Here is a 26,188-nt window from a genome sequence, read left to right on the forward strand (position 1 = left end):
TGCTTTGTCCCAAATGGTTCTGAAGGGAAAAGAACTTTTCTCTAGCTCATCAAATTTTTGAACTGAACCTGTCATCTTCCATGGAGCTTGTCACCTGTGTCCCAAGGCTGAAAACTCCCTTTATGCACAGTATAGTAATGTCCAATTTCTGTGCCCACACAGCTAAAGCTGCTACCGTATTTCTTCGATTGTAAGACGCCATCGATTGTAAGACGCCATCGATTGTAAGACGCCATCGATTGTAAGATGCACACTAATTTCAGTACCACCAACAGAAAAAAAAACCCTAAGACACACCCGCGATTCTAAGACGCACCCCATTTTTAGAGATGTTTATATGGGGGGGAAAGTGCGTCTTAGAATCGAAGAAATAGGGTATTTAAAAATTATTTAAAACACTGCAATGGCTACTAGCCCTGATGGTTGTGTGCTATCTCCAGTATTTGAGGCAGTAAGCCTGTGTGCACCAGTTGCTGGGGAACATGGGTGGGAGGGTGCTAATGCACCATGTCCTGCTTGTTCATCCCTGGCCGATGGCTGGTTGACCACTGTGTGAACAGAGTGCTGGACGAGATGGACCCTTGGTCTGATCCAGCATGGAATTTCTTATGTTCTTATGAATTCTTTGATTTCAAGTGGAGTGCATCGGATGTTGAGAGGAAGACGGTTTAAATTCCCCTCACATTTGGCTGCATAAATGGTTAAAGTCCTCACTACTTCATTTTGCCAACTGATAGTTTTGGTGTGTCTTTGGGGCAAGATTGTGATCTAGAGAGCTATCTCTGTGGATATTTGTAAGATAACCATATCACAGCTAGATTATTTTCTCTAGTTACTTGAACCAGAGTGTCTGCTGAGTGACCCAATCACTTTTCTCAGCTTCCTCTTCCCTTCCTGCATGTGTATGTACAGGCACACACCCCATAAATGTTAGAGCAAATAGACCAATGTAAGCTTTGGCAAACACTATTTTATCTTGTACGTTTGCCACTTACCCTTTTAAAACAAACGAATGAGACATGGTACATATTTTACTGAAACTTTTTACTGCTACATATTTTGACTTCACTTATGTCATACATTTTGCTATTTACCTTTTAAGACTTAACTTTTAAATACATAGTTTTCTTCTCTATTGATCTTAGTCATGAAAGGTACAGAAATGGGCTAAATGAAGCTTTCATTATCGCTGTAGGTCTGTCAATCCTGTACTTCTCTTTAAACTTCTAAATCAAATTAGCTTTCTCATTATCATTTGGTTTACGTTATACATAGTTACATTTTGATATTATTAGTATATGTTAACCCTTTTATTTGTTCAGCTGAAGCAATACTTGTGACAAGACTTCACAAATTGTGATAGAATTAGATAGCTGAGCTGTGCAGAAACAGTGGAAACATTGTTGACATTGCCTGGATTTGCCATGTATCATTTTTAGTCCTTGACTGGTATTGCAGTTACAATGTTAGGAAATAGTTGGAGACTCTTTCTCTTTATACCCTAACCAGTGTTTCTGTAAATATTATTAATTGCACAACATTAAGATACATATTTTTAGGAAGTTTAGAAGGGGACTTAGTTAAAAGAGGAACTATGGTTTACTGCCACTTCGTTGTTTTATATAGCTCAATCAAAAGTGCACTGTGCTTCAGAGTAAAAGAAGCAGGTCCCTGTCCCAATGAGGTTAACGTGTAAATTTTGAAAGTGTAAGGGAGAGAATGGAAAGAGTGAGGCAAGAATTGCATAGCAAACAGAAACAGGAAAAATGCCAAGGGTAATGTAGTGAATATGAGCAAGTAGAATTGCACACAGTAGGCCTGTTTCAGTTGAGAATGTGGGCAAAAAAAAAAAGAGCCTAACAGCACAATCCATTACATGTCTTCTCAGAAGTATCTTTCATTGAGTTCATTTGGTTTACTCCTTGGTGAGTGGCATATGAAATTTTTCAATGGGGAGCGGTATATAAAAATTCTAAATAAATAAATATGATTGATTGTCTGACTGCGTCTTCCACATTTGCTCTGCTGCCCTCAAGTCTCCTACTTTATCCTTCCCTAGACATTTTTGTTTTACCATATTCTGAAATGTACCAGTCAGAAGTTCAGTTAATAATCCGTTCCCCACAATATGAAGACTTCTTATAACACTGAGAACGTGTTGCTGGGCTTACAGTATAATACTATGTAAAAAGTCATGGAAGCAGATGAAGTGTGCCTTAAGTATTCCAAAGCAACTGCTGGATACGTATTTGTTTTGAGTTAGCAATTCATTCAACGGCAGTGTTAGTCTGTGAAGAAATTTCAGCACACTTGACCCTTTAAAAAGGTCCCTGGTGGGTGAAACCAAAGATCCACCTAGTTTCCAATAGTGGTCATTTAGATGCTTCTGCAAAGCCCACAAGCAGATTATGACCTTCCCTGTTTGCCTTCCCATCAGCTGTTGTGCATGGGTTCATTGTCTCTGAACTTGGATATTTCATTTAGCTATCGTGGCTAATAAGCACTGACCTATCCACCATGAACTTATTTAGACATCTTTTAAAACCATCCAGGCGAGTGACCCTCACCCCTCTTACAGTGAATGCTATGCTAATTAAACATTGTGCAGTAGTACTTTATTCTGTGTCCTAATCCACTGCCCCTGTGATTTAATGGTGACTTCAAGTTCTAGTTTACCTGAAGTTTATGTGTTTCTTTGTTACAGCACACCTCTCATGGTGAAGGACGGCAAGACGTTTCATCTCGAACTAGTCGCTCTGGGGCCCGCTGTAGGAATTCTATAGCTTCCTGTGCAGATGAACAGCCCCATATTGGGAATTACCGACTTCTTAAAACGATTGGAAAGGGGAATTTTGCAAAAGTGAAGCTGGCCAGACACATTCTTACTGGCAGAGAGGTAAAGTGTTGTGCTAGTACTGGAAACATAATGCCATTTTAAATATGTTTAAACATAGAAGAGCAGCTGATTATTTGGCCTTTACCAAGATAATGTAAGGATTTCTAGCAAGTAAAAAACACACCTGTGAACTTTGCATGTAAACTTAACAAAAATATAGATTCTTTGTCTTTGTAATGGATAAAAAAAAACAAAGAACGGGGGATTAATCTGAGAAGTTACAATTGAGAAACTGTGGACAGAACTTTCCTAAATTGAAGTACTTGTAAACTAAGACTCCGTAAAGAGTGTTTACTCCACACATTCCTAACATTATTTAGCCAAAGCTCCATCTATGTATCTTTTTTCAATGCTTGTCACTAGACATGGATTTGGATGATCAGTTCTTCAGATTACTGACTGTAAGAAGAACTACTGAATCAGACCAAAGCCCTATCGTATCCACCATGCTCTTTCCCACAGTGGCCAATCAGATGCCTCTAGGAAGCCAATAATCAGGATTTGAGAGCAATAGCTTCCTGTTGTTGTTTTCAAGCAACAGGTATTCAGAGACATGATGGCCCCGTTCAGACAACACGCTAAACCATGCTACTTAACCACAGAATGGTTAATGGAATGCATTAAGGTTAATGCATTCTGTTAACCATTTTGTGGTTAATAGCATGGTTTAGCGTGTTGTCTGAACAAGGCTGGTGTCTCTGATTCTGGTGATTGCATATAGCCATCATGACTAATAGCCATTGATAGTCTTATCCTCCATGAATTTCTCTAATCCTTCCTTTAAAACTGTCTACGTTGGTGGCTGTCACTATATCTTCTGAGAGCGTTCCATAGTTTAACTATGCACTGTGTAAAGAAGTACTTCATTTTGTCTGTCCTCAATTTCCCGATATTCAGCTTCATGGAATGCCCCCGGTTTCTAGTGTTATATGAGAGGGAGAAAAATTTACCTCAATTTTTTCCACACTGTGTGTAATTTTATACACTCTACCTTCTGCTCCCCCTTTCTTGTCCAAAGTGAATAGCAGCAAATGTTGTAACCTTACCTTGTACTGGAGTTGCTTCTCCAGCTCTACAGTATTCTTTTTGAGGTGCAGCGACCAGAATTCTACACAGTAATCCAACTGTAATAGTACCCTAGATTTATATGAAGGTGTTATGAAATTGGCTGTTTTATTTTTTTTTTATCCCCTTCCTAATGTTTCCTAACATGGAATTCACCTTTTTTCCCAAGTGCTGCACACTGGGTCAATGTTCTCATCAAGCTATCCAGCACACCTCCAAGATCTTCTCTTTCCTGTCAGTCACCACAGATCCCTGCCCCCCCCTTGCATCACTTTACACCTACTTACATTGAACCACAGTTTCCATTTTAATGCCCATTCATCTAGTTTGGAGAATTCCTTTTGGAGTTCTTTACAACCCCTTTTTGTTTTTGCTATCCTGAATAAGTTTGTGTCACCTGGGAAGAAGAGCTAGTTGAATGTAATAATGGTTAACTTTAAATTAATAGGGTGTGTGTTCTCCCTCTGAAATAATGTATTATACTGGCACGGTAGTGGTAACTTTCTAGTTAAGCTGATGTACTTTTTTTTAAAAAGGTTTTGAGGATATTTAGATTTTATGCTAATCCAGTTTAGTTATAAATCTGGAAAAGTTAACCTGAAAATTGGGATTAGCATCTTTTTTTAAACCGCCCAGAGAGCTTCAGCTGGGCGGTATAAAAATGTAATAAATTAGTAAATAAATAAAACCTGAATCTGCCATGCCTTATGAAGGTTAAAGAATGTATTACACAAACCTAAACTAAATAATGCATTGTGTTATCTTTGCATAAACTTATTCATGATCTGTTTTTTGCTTATGCAGTATCTTAACATTAAGCTGTATACCTGTGCATATTTATTAGGGACCAAGTGCCATTAAACTCAGTTTCTTTTGCAGTCTGATGGTACTGAAGTCATAGCTGAGTGTTGACAGTCACCACAGAGTCAGTGTGGTATAATAGACATGTCCTGCCTTGCTGGTCCCTGGCCGACGGCTGGTTGGCCACTGTGTGAACAGAGTGCTGGTCTAGATGGACCCTTGGCCTGATCCAGCATCAGGGCACTTCTTATGTTCTTATGAGTGTTGGATGTTCAGCAAGTTCAGCAAGAGCTTTTAACTCAGTTGGTAGCCTTGCACAGCTCTCCTGTAATTTATTTCCATGTTTTATGAGCATAATATATGCATATATAAACCACCATAAAGGTAGATAAGACAGCATATAAACAAAAACGGACTGATTAAAAGAAGGTGCTGCTTCTACAGCTCTCTTGCATTGGCTAGGCTGAATGTCTTCATGATACCCCTTTTATAACTTTAATTCTCACTGCTTGTGCGGGTGCATTCCCTATTGACATAATTAAGATATGTACTGAGGAGATATGTACTGAAGAAAATACTGACTAATAGAGAAAATGCTCCTAAAATATGGCACTGGGCCATCCTCATTGTTCACCTGTGTCTTAAATTCATTTGCGGAGTCTAACATTGCAACAGCCCATTGTATTTTTAGCCCATGTATTTGCTTTTCTTATTCAACCAAAGGCTTTGTGCAGAAAGTTACTACAGAAGCAGATGAGGGAGCTAATTTGGTAATTTCAAAAAGTGTCATTGGCTGGGTTCACACAACACGCCAACCCACACTAATGAATGGGTTGTTTGTTGAACCGTGAGTTAGTGTATTTTCTGAACCCAGGACACGTTCTATAGAGTGGCTTGTTAACCGTGCAGAATAGTTTATTTTTCTCGAGCAAGCCACCTTGGGAACCCATGGTTTGTTGTTGGATTGTTCAGGGTGGTTTAACAAGGTGTGAACAGCCACTGTCTCTTTCCAGAGAGAGTAGAGATAAGTTATATAGCAAATCCAAGCAAGCATCTGTTTTTTATCCAAGAAAAGTGTAGCGTGGGCAAGAGGCACCATTTATTGTTGCTGCTAGACTGGTGGTCTTTCTTTTCAGGTTCAAATATTTTCAGTGTTTCCTATCATTCATTTTTAAAGTTTTTAAAATGAGCACCTAGCAACATAATGGGATTCAGCGTAAATAATGGGCAAATGTGATAGCGCTACTTACAAGAGGAAAGCCATTCCTTGCAAACAGGCGGCTGTCTTTTACACTAGCTGATGTTTCTGAGTAGCTTTGCATCATCCCCCCCCCCCCCCCCACAGTGCAGTGTCACAGTTAATCCAGTCTGGAAGTGATCAAAGTGCATCTGGGAAGCAACAGAAGGAGGTTGCATATAGCAGTATTGTGTTGTCTTATGAGGATGAGCTGACACTGCGGTGTATGGTGTCAGTCTGTGTTTAATACACTGTAGAAAGTTGAATTGAGGGGAAGAGGCTTACTGCTTGGGGTAGAGTATGTCTTGGGTTAAAGTTGATAGAGACAGCAGCAACTAAAAAATAGAGAGAAATTTCATTATAGTCTGCAGGTAGAAATCCCCATATATGCTGTGTGAAAAGTTTTAAAATCTTAGTTCACCTTTGAAAACTTCCATATTTAGCATGTGCTGATGGATTTACAACTGAGAAGGACTTGATAGAGGTTGATAAACTTATGTGTGGTATGGAGAGAGCGGATAGAGAGAAAATTATTCCCTCTGTCCTCTATCATAATGTCAGTACCAGGAACTTCCAATGAAACTGATTGGCCAAAGGTTCAGGGTAGGTAAAAGGACATATTTCTTCATGCAGCACATAACTAATTTATGAAATTGCTGCTACAAAATGTAATGATGGTCACTAACTTAGATGACATTATAGGAGAACTAGCTGATATACCTGGCATTGCCTGGGTCCCAGAAGAGCACCCCCGCCCCCTCAGTCCTCATTTCCTTCTCCCTCACCTGTCCAGTGTCTCCAAACTCGGAGGCGCCACTGCCATCTGCCCCACCATCGACACCAAGCAGGTAGGTCTCTGTACTAAAACAAGGCTGCTGCTCTCCACAGTGGCTTGCCCCGCTGCTGCTCTGCCATCCATATTGGAGCATTTATTTTATTTATTTATTGCATTTCTATACCGCCCAATAGCCAAAGCTCTCTGGGCGTTGAGATTAGACACTGGCAGGCAGGCAGGCGGTTCCTGCTTCCTTGGTTCCTTTTTCTCTCCTCAGCCTGAGCTGGTGGTGATGGTGGTAGCGGTGGGAGGCAGTCACAGCCAGGCAACAAACTAGCAGCTGTCAGCGGCCATGGGAGTCATGCAGGGCTGTGCGTGATCCCCCAAGAATGTTGAAATGCCTACACCTCCCAACATGGCTTTGGCAGGCCACTGCCCACATCCTCTGAGAGGTGCTTCCCTCCTTGTAGGCATCAGCGCAAGATACGTTTTAAATTATTTTAAAAAATAGTTAAACCACAAAAAATTCTAGATTTAAGGTGCATGTTTTTTAACTTTGTACATGAAGAGCTAACAAGGTTGCAAATTTCAAGTTTCTAGCTCATCAGGAAGTAGGTTCTGGACATACAAACCCACACACGTACTTCCAGCTTTATAGGTAGAGATTAGCAAAATGTATGGAAGAAATGTTTATCAATGGTTATTAGTCATAAGGGCTATGTGGAACTGCCAGGATCAGGGGCAGTATGTCTCTGAATGCCAGTTGTTAGGGAACCTTAACAGGAAGGTGCTATTATGTCATGCTGTTGGCTTCCCAGAGGCATCTGGTTGATCACTATAGGAAAAAAGATGTTGGAGTAGATGGTTTAATGTGGCAGAGCTTCTCTTATGTACTGGACAAGTCTGTGAGCTTCCATTGGAACTTGCTAAGCATCTATATTCAATTGCAGAACTTCTGGAAGGGAGTCTGAAGAACTGAGGCAAATAGTACTGACAAGAGATGAAGTGCTCCACCTTGTTGACAAAATTATTTATTTATTACATTTTTGTACCGCCCAATAGCCGAAGCTCTGGGCTGAATCATTGGAGCTAGATGGTATCCATCCGAGAGTTCTTGAAAGGACTCAAATATGAAATGGCTGATTTTCTGACAAGTAACGTGTCCCTGAGATCAGCTTCTATACCAGAGGACTGAAAAATAGCCAGCATAGCACCCAATTTTAAAAAAACTGACCCAGGGAATTACAGGCTGGTTAGTTTAACATCTGTTCTGGGTAATTTGGAAAGCGATGTTATGTTATCTTTAGCAACCATATAGAAGTTCAAGTCTTGCTGAAGGGTAAACAACATTTTTTTTTGAAAAGTTAGGTCCTGTCTCACTAAAAGTTTAGAGTTCTTTGAGAGTAGCAACAAGCATGTGGGCAAGATACATAGTTTACTTGAACTTCCAAAAGGGTTTTGACAAGTGACTCACCAAAGAGACCAGGCAGACTTAGCAGTCGTGGGAAAGAGGAGAGGCCCTCTTACAGATCAGTAACACATTAAAGAACACAAATCAAAAGAGTAGGAATAAAGTGACAGTTCTCGCAATGGAGGGGTGCTAATACTGGAGTCGCCCAAGGATCTGTATTTGACCAGTACTTTTTAACTTTTCATAATGATCTACTGTTGGAGTAAGCAGTGGGGTGGCCAAGGGTGAAATCCAAATAAGGTGGGAGGGGGCATTTCCTCTCCTTGGTGCAGCCCCCTGCATGACCTCAAAACCTACACTGGAAGATTTGGGGAGAGGAGAGAGGGATGAAATCCGATTGCATGAGCAGAAGTCTGCTCACACATCATTGGATCCCACTCCACGTTTACTGATCACACCAAACTGCTTGGGGTGGTTAAAGCAAAAAAGGACTGTAAAGGATCTTAACGGACTGGGTGAATGGGCATTAAAATGGCAGTTCCGTGTAAGCTAGTGTTAAAATGGTGGGTGGGTGGGTGAATCCTCACTTCACATATACGCTGATGGGATTTGAGCTGGGGGTGACCGGCTAGGAAAGGGATCTTCGGGTTGTGGTAGATAACTACATGAAAATGTTATCCCAGACCCAGTGCATTTTGAGCATCCTTAGAAAAGGAATTAACAATAAAATTGCCGGTATCATAAGATCAGTACTATGACCACACTTGGAATATTGTGTATGGTTCTTATCGCAGCACAAAAACAGTACTGGAGAACTGGAGAAGTTGCAGAAAAGGGGTAACAAAATTATCAAAGGGCTGGAGCAATTCCCCTATGAGGGAAGGGTACAACAATTGGTGCTTTTTAGCTTTTGGTGGGGGGGGACAAGTAAGGGGGACAATCACCGAGGTGCATAAAATTAGGTCAGTCACCATTATCCTTGGTGTGAAGAAAACAACTAGGAAGATGTTTTTCTTCCTCTCATGTAATACTAGAACCCAGGATCATCTAGTGTAGCTGAACAGTAAGAGATTCGGAACAGACAAAAGGAAGTGGTTTTTTCATACAACAATAGTTAAACGGCAATTAGCTACCATAAGATACGTTAAACATACATTTAAGACAAAATTCATGGAGGACAAGGCTATCAATGACTGCTAGTCATAATGGCTGCATATATTACCTCCACTTTCAAAGGCCAGTGTGCCTATGGATACCAGTTGTGGAAACATAAGAAGAGCCATGCTGGATTAAACCAGGGATCCATCTAGTCCAGCATTCTGTTTCAGTAGCCAACCAGCTGTAAATGGGGGAACCCACCAGCAGGATATGAGTACAAAAACACCTTCCCACCCATGTTCCCCAGCAACAGGTGTACACAAGCATACTGCTTCTGATAATGGAGGTAGCATATAGCCATCAGAACTAGTAGCCATTGATAGCCTTCTCCTCTAGGAATTTATCTAACCTCCTTTTAAAGTCATCCAAATTGGTGGGCCTCACTACTTCTTGTCAGAAGGTGCTGTTGAAGTTGTGTCCTTGTTTTGGGCTTCCCAGAAGTGTCTGGTTTGCCCCTGTGAGTACAGAATGCTGAATTAGAGAGCTCTTTGATCCAGCAGGGCTGCTCTTATGTTCTTAAACAACGTAGCAGTTAGTAAACATTCTTGGTTGAACACACATTTTCTGAAATGACTTGGTACAAATTGAGTCGTTTGAAAGAAGTCTTAAATTATCCTAAGAATAGTTTTGAGATTTTGGGACTTTTTCAAAGTCTGGATTTGTAACTCCTTTTGCTGCTTGATGGTTGTACCTTCTCTACCCCTGCTACAGCATGTGGTATTTAGAAAAGACCTCATGCAGTTCCTTAGTTACCTGGTTGCCACCACTACTCCCAATCCTCTTCCCTTTTTATTGCCACTGACGTTGTTTCTAGTAAGCATCATTCTGTAGGTTATACACAATTACCTCTGCCATAATGCTGCACTGTATTTATCTTCTTGATTCTAGAAGTTGTGGCAACAACATCCCCACAATTATTCCATGTTTCTTTTCTTGCTTAGCACGGAGTTTTTATGTAGAAACACTCCTAATTTTAGCAAGCTTACTATTTGAGGAAGGAAAACCAATTGTCACATTATTTCTGGTGTTTCTGCTGTTAACCTAAAAAGATATATGGGTGTCCATATTTTCAATCTGTTACTACTGAGCGAATAAATTGAAAGATGCCTTGGGCTGTATCCAGCGTTATGCAAGCAGATTCCCATTTGCACAACAAGATTTTCCCTTGCTGTCTTTCCCCCACCCTTGCTCTCCTTCCCCTACAAATTTGAGGATACATGGAGAACTGCAGGGAGAAGTGGAAATCTACCCCACCAGCAATTTTAGTTCCACTGGTGGACAGACAACCACCTGTGTCTCAGAGCAACGTTCATGTACATTGGAAAGAGTTGCCCATATCTGCTAGGTATTCAAGATGTTCTTTGTAATTTATTTTTATTTATTTATTGCAACATTTTTATACTGTTCCACATCTAAACAAATTCTGGAGTGGTGAATAATAAAAGTATAAGATAGGAGGGGGGGAACATTGTATGGAAATAATTACTATTTTTAAAAGAAACAAAATTCTGATAAAACTGTGGCCAGTCAATCATGGAAGTCTTCCTGACATGAAGATATTTTCAGGAAGTACCAGAAACAATACAAGGTTAGTGCCTGCCTGACCTCCAAAAGCAGGGAGTTCCATATGAAGGGGGCCACCACACTGAAGGCTCCTCTCCAGATGGATTACAATCAGGCCATAGGTCCATGTGGGGAGCCATCAGGAGCATGTCCTCTGATACCTTAATGACCAGGCAGGTTAGTAGGGAGAAGGTGTTCTCTCAGATACCCTGGTCCCAAGTTGTACACTAGTACTTAAACCTGGCCCGGTAGGGAATGGGCAGCCAGTGTGTTTGTAATGTCTCTTCTTGCATTCCTGCTGAAATTCTAAGGGGTTTAAAATTACAGGCCAATTACATTACAGCAAACAATTATTTCCCCTGCTGCTTAACTTTCTCACCAACATTTAGAATTTATTTACATAGAGATTTGTACATCTCTTGCTTTGAAGATCAAAAAATGTTTCTTATGCTTTTGTATATTGAGAAATAATGCTAGAGAAAACATTTTGAATATTCTCTTTGAGATAATTTCTAAAAGGGGTTTAAACCGCCACCAGTATTTGTATTTGACTCAGAATTTCTTTTTACATTAATTAATCTACTGATTTTATTTGCCAGTCTTGTTTGAGTTTTGCAAACATGGCTTTTCTAATATGGCCCTCTTAGGGTTGCTAAACCTAGGAACATGTAAAACTGAAATAATCACATATTCCTCCCTTGTTTGCCTTACTTCCATTTCTCTTCCTCTGTCTCTCCCCCCCCCCCCGCCATTGTATCTATTTCTAGATTGTAAAAGCATAAGAAACCCTGTGCACCTAGAGAGGAGGGGGATTCCTCGGTGCATCAAAAAGGGGGTGGCACTAATAAACTCTGGAAGGGTTGCAGATCAAACTTCATGCCCAATGTCCCGTAATTGGGATGCAGCTGATCTACCTTCAAAACCCTGCATCCCTGCCCCTTTTGTGCACAATAGCGATGGGGCTATTTTTGCTTTATTTATACTGTATCGACATAGCATTCTAGCACTATGTCTGGAGTCCCTATATCTCCCATTTGATTGGGTCAGTCGCTCTCTTTCAATCTAACCTGTCTCAGTTCCCAGACTTTAGAGTTCCCTCTTAATGGAGGTTCATCTAGCCCTCTTGTTAATGGTGTTTGACATAAGGCTGGGAGACTCCCCCAAGTTCAAATCCCCCTTCAGCCATGAAGCTCACTGGGTGACATTGGGTCAGTCGGTCTCTTTCAGCCTAACCTAGCTTGGCGTTGTTAAGAGGCTAACATGTGCAGAAGGAAAATTATCTGTTCCACTTTGAGCGCCTCGGAAGAAAGATGGAATATAAATGTAAATAAGTAAATAAAAATAAATACTGAGCTGATTTATTTTGTGGCTCTGGATTGATCTGTATTTTAATTTAGTTATGTTCTTAACTGACTGCCATTTTTGAACTGCTCTTATCTGATTGTATTGTGTTATTATTTGTTGTATGGATAACTTTTTACTGTAGATGCTTCTTTATCGCCGTGGGTATTTTTTATGGAGAAATGGGGTACAAATATAACAAATAAGCTGCAACATTTTGTTGTAGGTCCCAGTTGTGCATAGTAATTGTCAGAACCTATTTCAGATCTCATTAGTGGCTAAGTAGCGTGACCCCTATAATATTTTACTATCCAGTTTCTTGTGTGCATATTTGATGACCGATTCATTTTTTTTAAAGAACCAACTGCAGGTTATTTTGTAATGTGCTGATGACCATCCCCATGTTAGGTTCTCACAGTTTCTGAATGAGTCATGACGCATGGTGGAATACATTGTGTGTTTTATTTTCAATAGAGACTATGGGTGATGTGCTCATGGTTGGCTCATTACAGATCCAAAGCAGCGGTCCTAATCCACAGGTTGTAAAGTTCAGTTTTTGAATCTTCAGATAATACCAGCTATATTTTTTAGTCATCATTCATTCTAAAGCTTATGATTTCTAACTTCACTTTCTGCAGTCCTGCTTGATGAGTGGTACCTTGGTAACATCACCAATATCTCTGAATTGTAATGTGGCCAAAACACATTCTAAAACAAATTTTAATTGCAGTTTTTTCCCCTCTAGGTTGCAATAAAAATAATTGACAAAACTCAATTGAATCCAACTAGTCTACAGAAGGTAGGTCCATTTATATGGTCAACCTTTCAAGGATGCTAGTTTATTTCTCTTTATATTCTCTCCTTTCTTTCTCCAGTCAGCTGTCTCTGAGTTCATTTTAAACATTGCATGCTCCTTATTCAGAGAACTGCAGATTAGTTGTTTCAGTTTAATGCTGACTCGTTTTCCTACACTGGGGGGATGGGGGGGTGGAATCGTGCAGTCTCATCAGATGAATCCCAATTTGAACTAGGAATTTACACAAAAAAGGGCTGAAATAGCACCTGTCAGTCTTATTTCTGTATTCTAATACCCTCAAACTGCTGCATAAACGGAAAAAGATCCCCTGTGTCTTCTGCTTTGTCTCATGAGCAGAATCTACAAAAATGACATCTATAGAGATCCATTTTCTTAGGCTTGAACTGCACATTGAATGACAGATCGAGGTCTGGGAACCCAGGCTGCTGCTGAACAACTGAAAAGCAGCAGGGTGCTGGAGGGGACACTTAACCCATCCCCTAACCAATACATTCCCCCCCAGACCTCATTTTCCCTGAAATATGCCGCAAATGCAAGCCAAGAACACACTCTGGGGAAAAGCAGCTGAGGACTGAGTTTGGGACAAAAGTGGGGGGAGGATTTAGCACTCTATCCAGCCCATTACTTCACCGTTGGAAAACCCCTGCTGCATTTTAGCGGTGTCCTAGGTTTGTTGCCAAACTTAAATTTCTGGGTTTTGAAAATGTGCTGGTTTTTAGCAGTGAATTTTGTAGGCGTTTGAATACTGACTCGCTACCATGCTGTTCTAGCAATCCACTGATAGTTTGCTAGTTTATCTCTGAGGACAGTAGTTGGTTTAAAATAAAACCACTTGATTGCTCTGCCTCCTTCTGCGTTAAGAGCAGCTTTTAGGAAATAATCAAGAAAATGCTTGAGAGTGCCAACCATCTGGAGTCCTGGGTTACTTGAAAGGATGTAAGAGCCAAACACTGCTTTCTAGAGGATTACGAGATACTGCACTTCCTAGGAATCAGACTTTGTCTTCTTGGGAAGCCTCCCATGACTGGAAACCCCCACCCCACCCAAAGTTATTCTCTTGCTTTATTATTAACTAGCTGATATGCCCAGCGTTGCTCGGATCCGTGAATAATGTTTATAACATTTGTTTGATATATAATAAATTTCTGTGCAACTTATTCATCTTTAGGTTGGTTGGGTTTTTTTATTTTGGTTGAGTTAATAAATTGTTTTGTTAGAATAAATGGGAAATTGTGTTAATAAGAACTGTATTTTAAATTAGAGCTTCATGATGAACCACATTTTTTGTTTTACCTGAAAAGCCTACACCTCCCATCATGCCTTAGCCAGAGCATCCGTCTAAACTTCAAAAACAATCAGGACACACAACACCCTTTCTACCAGCTAAAAAAAGATGCAAATATAAAAAAATATTTTCAAAATTTACCCAGCATTGCCCAGATAGCTGAATAACATATAGTAGGGAAGTGGATCCACCATCTTAATTTTATTTATTTATTTATTACATTTTTATACCGCCCAATAGCCAAAGCTCTCTGGGCAGTTCACAAAAATTAAAACCATTAAGAACATAATAAAACATCCAACAATCTAAAAACCCAAATACAAAATACAATATAAAAAACACAACCAGGATGAAACCACACAACAGAAATTGATATAGGAGTAAAATACAGAATTAAAACAGCAAAGTTTAAATTTAGGTGTTAAAATACTGAGAAAATAAAAAGGTCTTCAGCTGGCAATGAAAAGAATACAGTGTAGGCGCCAGGCGGACCTCTCTGGGGAGCTCGTTCCACAGCCGGGGTGCCACAACAGAGAAAGCCCTCCTCCTAGTAGCCACCCTTAAAGTAGCAGGACGGTACTAGGCCTGTGAGTTAACCTTTAAATAAATTAAATTCATTTTTCTCCCTCTCTTAACCTCACAACAACCCTGCAAAGTAGGCCTGTCTTAGGCCTGTGAGGTAACTTTAAAACAAATTAAATTAGTTTCTTCTCTCTCTCTCCCTCGTTCCCTGAATGCCTGGCCAGGGCCATCTTGAGGTTGTCATCATGATTTTCCTTGTCCCTGCAGAAAACAAAAACTACAATTCCCAGCATGCCTTTTTCCCAGAGCTGTGACCTCCTTCCCTTCTGCTACTGATGGGGCCTAGTAACTGAGGCAGCCAACCCAGGCACTTTCCCTTCAGGCCCAGGATGGTGAGCCACTTCCAGATAATGCCTGTCACAGCCTGATAAATCTTCCCTCCCACCCAAGACTATTGAAACAGAAGAGTGAATGGAGGAATGACTGACAGCTAAGGCTAGAATGGAATGGTGGGTGGAGATAGTGGCAGTTGGGGAAGGTCAGTTAGTGGGGGCCGAGTTAGGACTGAGAGATAGTGATGCCAGTACTACATCTCCCAGCATGCCTTTGGCAGCCCTCAGGTGCTCATGTCCCCTGAGAGGCGCTTTCCTCCTCTTGTGGCTGATGCTGCTTCTTGACAGAGCATCAAGGAGTAGCATCGCCAAGGAGGGGAGGTAAGCAGCTGTCAGTGGACACGCACAACTCCGGCCAAGTCTTGCTGGGACTGCCTCACCCCACACTTCTCACCCACAAAGTGTTCCATCAGGAGTCTGTACTGAAGGGCCAGGACTGGGCCAGGCACTTGCCCCTCTTCATCAAGCCTATTTCTGGGCATGCACAGAATGCTTCCCTTTTCTCCTTCCATCCCTCCCTCTTAAGGGTGAAGGCTGCGCATGTGCTTCCCTCAGTTTCTGAGGGAAGGGAGAGATAAAAGAACGGCAGTGATGGGGAAAGGAGAGAAATGCCAAGGAAAGGGCTTGGGTCAAGAGAAAATGGAAGACTAGAGTTGGGAGTGGAGAGAGAGAGAGAGAGAGAAAGCCAAGGGGAAAGTTTTTCAGGGATAAAAGAAGATTGGGTGGGGCTAGGAAGCAACTCTTTCCTTCTCTTCATGTCCTCTGAACACCTGATCAGCAGGTCCAGGAGGGTAAACCTGCACCCTAATGTTTTTCAACTTTTTTTTTTTAATTAAAAATAAATTTTTGAAGGGGGCAGAGAGTGGAGAGCTTCGCAGGTGCCATCTTGAGAAACCTTGTTCTAGATCCTTCCTCCTCAATCACTCCCTAATAGCAAAGTAAGTTTGTGAGTGCTGCCAGGATTGTAGCCAAAATGGGGCCATTGAAAAACAAGAGGGAAGCACAGGCGGAGGAACTCGAAGGTTTACAGAAGTACAATATATAAGATCCCCCCCCCCACAAAAAAAAACCACCCAAAAACCAAAGGGGTCTGAGCATACTCACTAGCCATGAAATCCAGAGCAATACTTGAAAAATAAAGCAGAGGGTGGGTAGAAAGTGAAGTGGGATGACTGGCAGGAATGTTGAACAGGAGCACTCCTTTTAGAAGGGTAAAGACATTGTTGCATGTACGACTTGCTCTTTTATGTAGGTCACCTGGGAACACCCATGAATGTCACCTTGAGTTACATGATGGAAGAAGGTGGGGACATAAATGTAGTAAACTTTCTGCAAGGTTATGACCAAAGTTCTCTGTTCCTTCTCAATATAGTTTGAAACACACACACCCCAAACATTTCAGGAGGCTTTTTGTAATGAGTCCCATCTTGCTCTCTGAGTGACTGTCTACCATCAGTCTCAGGAATAAATGAGGCAATCTGCTAAATACACACATGTGCATACACACTGTCAGTAAATATCTTTGGCGAACTGAGTGGGCCTTTTTCCTTAAACACTACATCAAACTCGCAAAATGAAACACTACCTTCAACTCACAAACCTTAAAATTCCCCTTACAGCTGCTATGCATTGCAAGACACTTTCTGTGTAGCTGACTGCTGAATTTTGTTCCACTCCATCTCTTAAGACTTCTTTATGTTTACAGTGTGAAATGGATAAGCAGTTTGCTGTTTGTGATCTTGAACTACAACATGGTTGGAAAGGAAAGGAAAGGAATCTCTCGTGCAAGCACTTGAGTCATTGCTGACTCCTAGAGGGACTCCTGCTTTTGCTGATGTTTTCTTGGCAGACTTTGTAGTGGGGTGGTTTGCCATTGCCTTCCCCAGTCGCAGTTACCTTTCCCCCAGCTAGCTGGGTACTCATTTTACCGACCTGACCTCAGGAGGATGGAACCAGCTTCCGCTGGGATCGAACTCAGGCCGTGGGGAGAGTTTCGGCTGCAGTAACTGCCGCTTACCACTCTGCACCACACGATGTGGTTACTTCATTGTTAAATCCCTGGTGTTCTGTGAGGCTTATTACACTGTCTAAACAAAGTATTGAAGGAGGGAATTGTGTAGTCCTTGTATGGAGGGAAAGCAACTAAATCATTGATGGGAGTTATCTTCATTAGCTAAAGTTTGGGGTGACATCAGGTGTACGCAAATATTTACAGTCCCAGTGGACGCTACAAACTTCGCCTTTCTTCTATATCTGTACCTCAGTTTTCACTACTAGAAACTTATGCCGCAAGAAGACTTCTTATTTCGTTCCCCACCACCATTCCCATGAAATATTTTTGCTAGTTTGTTGGCAGAATCACAAAAACCATTGTGTAACTTTTTTGTGATAAACACTTGATTTGACCCAGAACTGGACAGGATCCAGGTACCTATCAAACTGTAAAATTATTACTGGAATGTTCAACCCTTAGCACTTAGAGCACTAAGATATTTCTAGAGTTTAGAATAAGAAGATCTCCAAGAAGTTAGAATGTCCTTTCCAAATCTCTTTAACATCAGCTTGCATGTGGGGAGAAGGTGGGGGTAGGGGTTATTTCCTATAAACTCTTTTCAGATATAATTATAATTTCCAAGCTCCTAAAGCGTGATTACAGACTTTTAAAAGAAAACACAGTTGCTGGTCATTTTTATCACTAACTTTTGTATTTTCTGTTCTAGCTGTTCAGGGAAGTAAGGATAATGAAGATTTTAAATCATCCCAATATAGGTAAAGCATATCTTAAGATGTTTTCTTTATATATTGAACCTGTTAAGGGATTAGTGTGTATGTGTGTTGATGTATTATAATAAAATACATGTATAAATTGAATGAAGCTTCTCCATTATACCACATTTAAGTTTCTTTGACTAGCTTCATGTACTGAACAGGCCTTCTGCATGTTTTTGAACCGAAAACATTACCCTACATGTAAAAAACATTTTTTAACAAAAAATCCAATGAAACTACATGTTAATCACTAACATGTTGCTATAAATTTGCTGTAAATTTGTATTTGGACGTACTCGGAATGAAATGTTTATTTTTTAAAAAATACATTTTGGTTGATCTCTAAGTCCTTTTGTGCAGAAAGCAGAATTTCAGTGGTAACAGCAGCAACCATGCCTCATTCAACTTGCTTCTGCAATTCCTGACTTTCCCTAAAATTTCATAAGTAGCTTGCCAAACTCAGTTTAAAATAACAACAAAAAAGCCATGCTGGGCAAATGGACTCAATCTGTTTGTTTTGTAGCTTAAACCTGCCCTCAATTAGTGCCTCTCTCTCTCTCTCTCATTGTTTTGCTGCAAGACAAAAAAATGCACTCATCACATTAACCCTCCAGATATGGTGTGCCATAATCAGGGAGCATGAATAACAAGTTGGCTCCTGATAATTCAAGTAAATTGCATTCAACAGGAGATGGCAATTCCCTGACCTATAGGGATACTTCATATTGCCCACCAATATGGGTAAGATAGGTTTACCATTTCTTTCTAAAGAAACGGAGCATGTCTACTCCAGCTGACATCTCAGATATCTCGAGCTGGATCATGTTGAAAAAGGACATCAAATTACTGTATGGCATTTATTTGTAATTGTGGCAAATACTGAGGCAGGTGTGGGGAACCCGAGGGCCAGAACCAGTACACAAGGCCCTACTGTCTGGCCCACTGACCTCCGCTCCAAGACCCTATCCCCTCTCCTCAGCTCTGCCCCATGCTCACTCTTAAGTACTGCTGCCTACTGTTGCTTGTCATGGTCAACACTGTCTGCATTTCTTGTGGGACCTCAGAAACATCCAGGCACTTTCCACCACATGTGATAATCTCCGGAAGCATTCAGACATGCTTGGGCTCACTTCGTAAAGCTGCTTGTTCAACTTGCACCCAGTTCCTTGGAGTGAAGTGAACACTGGCTGAGCCTCCCCTCTGCTTGCTAGGTTTGCTGTGGTGGAATGGCAAGTGAGAAGAGGAAAGAGGAAAGCAAAGATAGAGGGTGGAGCAAGGAGGTGGATAGCAGGTGGAATTGGAAAGCATTAGAGAGGAAGAGCTGACTATTTATTTATTTATTTATTTAGAGTATTTTTATCCCGCACCTCAGCCAAAAGGCTCTCGGAGCGGCTTACAATTTATCAAATTGACTAGACTGAGCAAGAGAAAGTTCGGGAGCAGCTGTGGCTGGGACGAAGAATCAGAGAAGAAGGATGGATGAAAAGATGTGTGTGTAGATGGTGCGGTGTGCTGCTTTGACCCCGCCTACTGGTGGCATGCAGTCCCTGGAAGGTTGCCCATGGAGGAATGTGACACATGGGCTGAAAAAGATTTCCCACCCATGAGGGTAAATTATCTCAGGGCTGTCTTCCAGGTTTGAAGTTCCTTTAGTCTTTCCTATAGAGCAGGGGTAGGGAGTGTGTAGCCTTCCACATGTTGTTGGACTGCAGTTCCCATTAGCCCTATCCAATATAGCCAATAGTGAGGGCTGATGGGAGTTGCAGTCCTGCCACATCTAGAGGGCCACATGTTCCCCATCCCTGCCATAAAGCATGGATGGTGAGAGCTTACAGAGATATGCTCTGTTTCTCAAACATGTCTCCTTGTTTAAAATATCCCCCGTCTCCTAAATAAGAGACCCAGCAGTTCTCTGACTCAGCACTTCTTAATCTCTGGACTCAACTCAGGTTTCTCTGACAGCCTTGACATAATCCCCAATAGCTCCATCACACTTACTATAAAAATTCAAGTCAACCTAAAATTAAGCTCAGTTCTAAAATAAACTACAATTGATACTGTCATTTATAGTGATGGCTTCTGGTGGTGCTTTCTGGTGTAGTTGATGCAAACTTTTGCTCTAGAAAACAATGTACTGTTAAAACTTTCTAGCACTTGGCGGGTTTGTGCAGTGTCAAGCAGCATGTTGCATGGGCTGAATTTAAAATGCAAGCGAACATGTTTCTACATATGCAGTGGAGTTATGCCACCTGTACCTAGCATTCAAAAGTAGTCACCAACACTTCCAATTAAAATGGCTTAGATTCTGTGGTACATATTTCATTGTGTGGGCTTTTTAGGAGCACTGACACATTCATTGGAGAGAACAAAGTAAGAGATTAAATAGTTTTCAGCTAACAGGAAATAATTGTTGCGAGATTAAATTTGAAGTCCAGTCAACACTGATTATATTTAAACTGCTCAGGGATTTTTAGGAATATAAAGAATAGTTTGAGGGCTTCTAGTTTTTTAAAAAAACTTTGTTCTTACAACACCAGCCTTTTCTTTTCTCAGGATGTATAATTATAGCATACTTTGGGAACTGCCTGGCTGTTATTCTTTAGATGGGGGTGGGTGGGTGAGAATGAATTAAAAACAATTTGGAAAGAAATAAATACTGTTAACTGCATTCAGATGATCCTGGTTTGCAATGAAACCTGTGCCTTGTGTTCTGCAACCTTGCTTTGCAATATGCAGTGTAGATTGTAAGTCTATGCTGCAGGGTCTTGCTATTTACTGTTTTACTCTGTACAGCACCATGTACATTGATGGTGCTATATAAATAATAATAACTTTCCAATAATCAAGTAGTAGTAAATTGCATAGCTAGGTTTGTTATAGAAAGGTTTTGTTCTTTAATGAGAATTATCGGTTTGGTAGGAATTAAACAGCAATTGCAATAATAACAGCTAGAGATAGCAGTGCCAGCCTACCATGGGAAATAAAGATATGGAATTTGAAGTGATGAGAGATGGTTGTACTGTAATGTCAAAAGTCCATGTACTTATTTCGGTAAATCTCTTCCAGCATCTCTTCTCTATTCAATTGAATCTATAAATATCCCTCACTTTAGTATCTAAGCACAAATTGTACTCTAGCATGAATAATTGAATGATATTGTGTGCATGTATTGTGAAGCTGAGCAATAATTTCCCTTTCCGTTTTCTGTCTGTAGACCCTTTTGATTTGGGATGGCTTTCTGTTGACAATAGGTATAGCAGATATCTATGGAAAGTGTTGTGAAAAATGATGCTTGACAGCTAGGATTAAATAGCACTGCATACTACTTTTATGCCGGCATTCCCCAACCTTGTGTCCCATATTATTTTTAAGTATGACACCCATCAGTCCCAGCCAGCATGGCCGATGATCAGGAATGCTGGGAGTTGTAGTCCAAAGCATCTGGAGGGCATCAGCTTTGGGAAGGCTGTTTTATGTAACTACCTCTGATTACCTACAAACACACACACTTCCTGTTGTAAGATTTGATCAGTAAGAATCAGAATCATAGGATTAGCAATGTACACTACCAACTTTGGAATCATAGTAGTATGCATATTACACAATACATACTAACATCACACAGAAAACCACTTCCTTAACTTGGTGCCCTCCAGATGGTTTTTGAACTACAGCTCCCATCGTCTCTGACCATTGGCCGTGCTGGGTGTGGCTGATGGGAGTTATAGTCTGAAACATCTGGAGGGGCCCCAGGTTGGGAAAGGCTGTGGGTCTTAGGCAGAACATTTTCCGAGCCTGCTGCAAGACATATTTTTAACTGAGATGCTAAGAATTGAATCTGGGACTTTTTCAATGCAGCTATAATTTTTCAATGCATTATGCAGCTATAATGTCTCCCTTCTCTCCTTACATCTGCTGTCACTTCACATTCCAGGTTAACTGTTAAATCTTTTTTTTCTGCACTTTTTTTTCTAATAAGAATTTATAGTTCAGTATTAGAGTAATCAGTTTTCTAATATTCTTTAATAATGTTCATAGTTTGTTATGTTCCTTAAGAAAATGAAGGTTAATCACAAATAATTATTTATAAAAGCTGAAATAAAACTACTGTGAGGAACAATGACCTCTTACTCTGCCTTAACTAAAAAAATCTAAGAACAATGCAGAGCAAACTTGCGTGTGCGTTGATTTGAGTGAGAATGAAGTGCATATAATTGAGAACTGGATTATGATAAAAAAAAATGTATGCTTGTTAACTAATAATTTCTGGGGTATACTCTTGGTATGCTTGAATAGTTTTATTATGTATTTTATGGTTGTAAGCTGCTTTGTGAGGGCTTCTGACCTGAAATGTTTTAAATAAGTAAATATTCTTCAGATCTTAAATATCATAAATCCTAATAAGCATTTACTTATCTAGTGTGTTAAAACTCCTGTAGATGGTCATGAAATAACAGGATGACTACACTTGGATGTTTCAGCATTTGTCTTTGATTTGTGCTCCTAGAAAAAAAAGTTTTTTGTCTGTTTCCTAAAGCATAATCAATTGATGCTTCCTGAAACCACTTAGAGGATCCCGCCTCATTGATTCTGTAAGTGGTTTCGGTACTACAGCATTAGTCTGCATCATCAAATACATAACAAATAGTTACAACTGCAGACCAGAGACCTTGCCCTAGGTTAATGTCCAATGGGGCTTTTGACATTTCTCTTTGAACAACCATTCCATGCTGTAAACTGCTTTTGAGTCCGTCCGCCCCGTCCCCTTCCCCCGTGTTTCTAACATGGTTTATCATAAGGTTGGGGGCTGGCAGGGTTGAGGGGGGGAATTAAAAAGCCTTGTCGTGTACTGCAAAGCTAGGCACACAGGGCTTTGGCTTAAAGAAAGGCTGTGTCTCAGTGGCATTGTAATGACAATGTGCCTGGCAGTGTTTTGCAATACTTGCACATGGCCATTGAGATCCTCATTTAAAATAATGCATTTTATAAATTCTTACCTTGCCTCCTCACCATAGTTGAGGTGATGATTTGAAACATCAAATAGGAAAACTACATCTAGTGACAAATATTGGCTTTGTAGATAAGTCTAACAGATGTTTATCTCTAAATCAGTTCTCTTCTCTTTCTTCCAGTTAAATTATTTGAAGTAATTGAAACTGAAAAAACACTCTACTTAATCATGGAGTACGCAAGTGGAGGTAAGTACAAAAATGTTGCAAACAAAATTCTTTATGAAGAGACAGTCTTGATAAAATTATTTGTTGGAAGAAGTATTAACATTTCAAAATCATCAATCTTTTCCCATTAGAAATGGAAGGATATTTAACTGTTTTTATTCCTGAAATACCTCCCTTTTCCCTCTTGCACTGGCCTGTATATTTCTTTCTATGCATGCTTTATCTTATTTTCTTTAGACAGAAAACTCAAAAAAGGCCTGCAGCCAGTTGTAGCCCCCCAAAACAGAGAAATCCAAGGCTACAAAAGTCCAAACACGTTAGTGATAAAAGCCAGATTATACATACACATAATTCAGGAACAAAACTCTTAGGGAAATTATTCAAATATAGTTTCATGTAATTTTAATTAACGCAGAGTCTAAAATCGGGGTGCCTCGATTTTAAATCAAGACGCTTTAAATCAGCAAGGAAAAAAAAGGAAGATTTAAATTAATTTTCCCATTAATATTTCATGTACTTCCTAAACAAAGTCTGTCTGCTAAACCGTGTTAACTTGCAACTAAAAAGACTATTACTTATGCTATTTCATTCCTTGTCACATTGTATATATTTTGCATGCTTTTCATTTTTAAACGCCTTCAAAATATCCCCACATAGGATCTTGCTTATCACCGGCAGACATGAAAGTTTGTAAGGTTAAGTAAAGAAATACAGGAACCAGTTTAGTAGGCATTTTTGTCTTCTTTCACCTCACTCTGCCTTGGCCCACCTCTGCGCTAGCAAAAAATGGAGTGCCCATGAGTCATAGGTTGAAGCAAGGTCTGATAGTGACTGAGCAGAGTAGGGCAGTTCATTTTCATGAGGTGAAAATAAAATACTTGTGTTTGGTAGGTTGAGCGTAAATATTCATATTGGATAAATGAATAGGTTGGTCCTTCATTTATATAAGAAAGCTTCCATTAACTTACTGTGTGTGGTAGAGGACACTGGTACAGATTCAAGATAAACTGTAGGACCAACATGCTTATATTCAGATTATTTACCATTAGCCAAGTTATTATTTAAGAGATACTTAGCATTTTGTAATTTTATCCACACTGTAATCAATCTTAACGTTGGTTCCCACTGTTCAAGAAACATTCATTATAGACGCTGTATATGGTTTAATTTGTTTTTAAATGTGTATTATTATTGTTGTATACTGTATGTTTTTATCTGTACGCCGCCCTGAGATCTTAGTGATATAGGGCGGGATATAAATATTTTAAATCAATAAATAAATAAATATTGGTGTTTTTAATACGTCTATGAAAATGCTTACTCTACTCTATTTTGGTTCTGTTTATCTTCCTTCCCCCAGATTCTGATTTTCTGAATAATCTTAATACTTGACATTTTTATGAGACATTGTCTTCTATAAATATGTGTGTGGTTCGTTGTCAGTGCTTTGCTCTGATTCCCCTGTAGATTGTAACGGAGGTATTTCAGAGGTGGCTGCATGGCCATCCTGACCCTTACTTCATTTCTGAACAAAAGCGCAGACAACCAATTGTTCCATTAGAAGCTGTTTCTAGCTGTTTTTGTGCCATAGCTGAGCTCTGCTTAGAAAGTAGAGCCTCTGCTATCAAGGGATATATTTAAAATGACTTCTCAGTTGTTTTCTTTCAATATACAAAATGCTTTTTTAAAAAACAAAAATGGTATACACCTACACAAACCTAGGCTCTCTACACATTTCATACCATTAACCTTACCAACTGCAGACGTACTGGTGTCAGAATTTTTGTCAGCAGTGTTTTCAAGTACCATTATTTTTCCTGTGTGGGTGTAAATTAGATACTGGCACTTTAAGACCTCCAGGAGGAAATTACACAAGTTTAAGGGAATGTACAATGCAGAGCAGCCATGCACAACTTGTGACCTACTAGGACAAACAGACTTCTAGCCAAATGTGGCCTTCAAGGTGCTTGGCAATTCCATTATTGGTGCAGTCCCTGGCAGATAGGTTTTTGTGCAACATTTCCCTATTAGTCTATCTAAAGCAGGTCTTCTGGTCATTAGAGATATAGGTAATCCCAGAACTGTTAACCTTTGACAAGCCAAATTCCTGCAAACTCTCTTGCAGATTTGACTGATTTTTAGCATTGGCAAGGAATCATGTAGTGAATAGTGCGGCTATACAAACTGCTACCTTTTATGGAATTATAGAGTGTAGTAATCTTAGTGGGAGTGAAACAGGGCAATACAAAGACTTTTAAAGATTGCATTCAGGCCCAACCCTTGGCCGCCATAACAGTGGCCAAAGCCCAGCAATCGAACCATATAACTTGGATCTTATGCCAGCTATATATTGGTTATCTACTTGTTTCTGGCCTCAATTTAAAGTGCTAATGCTGATCTTCAAAGCTCTTAATGACCTGGGACCATGTACACTAGTTGCTGGGGAACATGGGTGGGAGGGTGCTGTTGCTTATAGACCTGATCTGATCCAACATGGCTCTTCTTAGGTTCTCATGTAGCCAAATGGCAGCACCCATGCACAAGAAGGGAACAAAAAATAAACTCTAAGCAGGGCAGAATGTGGAGAAAAACAGTTCTCCAAAACAACCCACTGATCACTGGGCATGCTCAATGGCCACAGAGTGCTGGCTGACTGGAGGGCAGACAGAACGGAAGAAAATGGGGTTGTGGAAGAGGGGAATAGAATTGCATATTCTAGAAAAAGTAGTGGCTGGCTAGAACCCTGAACAGATTCACCCAACACTGCCACATTTTGTTGCATGTTCCAAATTTGTTTTGGATTGTTTTGGCTCTGGGTGACTGTGGCAGACGGTGGCCTAAATGCTCAAAATGGCTTGCTTTGCATTTTAGTAAAAATACATGATGAGTTGAATCCAGTTGCTTTGAGCAGAAGGCAGCTCACCCAACAAAAGTTTCTTGTCCCCTCCTACCTATTGCACCCCGTCGTCTCCAAAGGGC

General features: G+C 40.3%; 1 protein-coding gene across 7 annotated transcripts in view; it reads left to right on the top strand.

The window, feature by feature from the left end:
- The window catches only part of MARK3 (microtubule affinity regulating kinase 3), a 73,620-nt gene that overhangs the window by 11,759 nt on the left and 35,673 nt on the right, over positions 1–26,188 (top strand). For 5 of the 7 annotated variants that reach the window (XM_063118089.1, XM_063118093.1, XM_063118091.1 and 2 more), the window contains 4 exons: positions 2,705–2,896; positions 12,993–13,046; positions 17,984–18,032; positions 23,165–23,230. In XM_063118089.1, the coding sequence (XP_062974159.1) occupies positions 2,705–2,896; positions 12,993–13,046; positions 17,984–18,032; positions 23,165–23,230 (361 nt within the window). The remainder of the gene's footprint in view (positions 1–2,704; positions 2,897–12,992; positions 13,047–17,983; positions 18,033–23,164; positions 23,231–26,188) is intronic. The other 2 variants (XM_063118094.1, XM_063118096.1) reach the window with 1 other exon arrangement.

Source organism: Elgaria multicarinata, chromosome 2, assembly GCF_023053635.1.
Source record: "Elgaria multicarinata webbii isolate HBS135686 ecotype San Diego chromosome 2, rElgMul1.1.pri, whole genome shotgun sequence".
Lineage (NCBI taxonomy): Eukaryota > Metazoa > Chordata > Lepidosauria > Squamata > Anguidae > Elgaria > Elgaria multicarinata.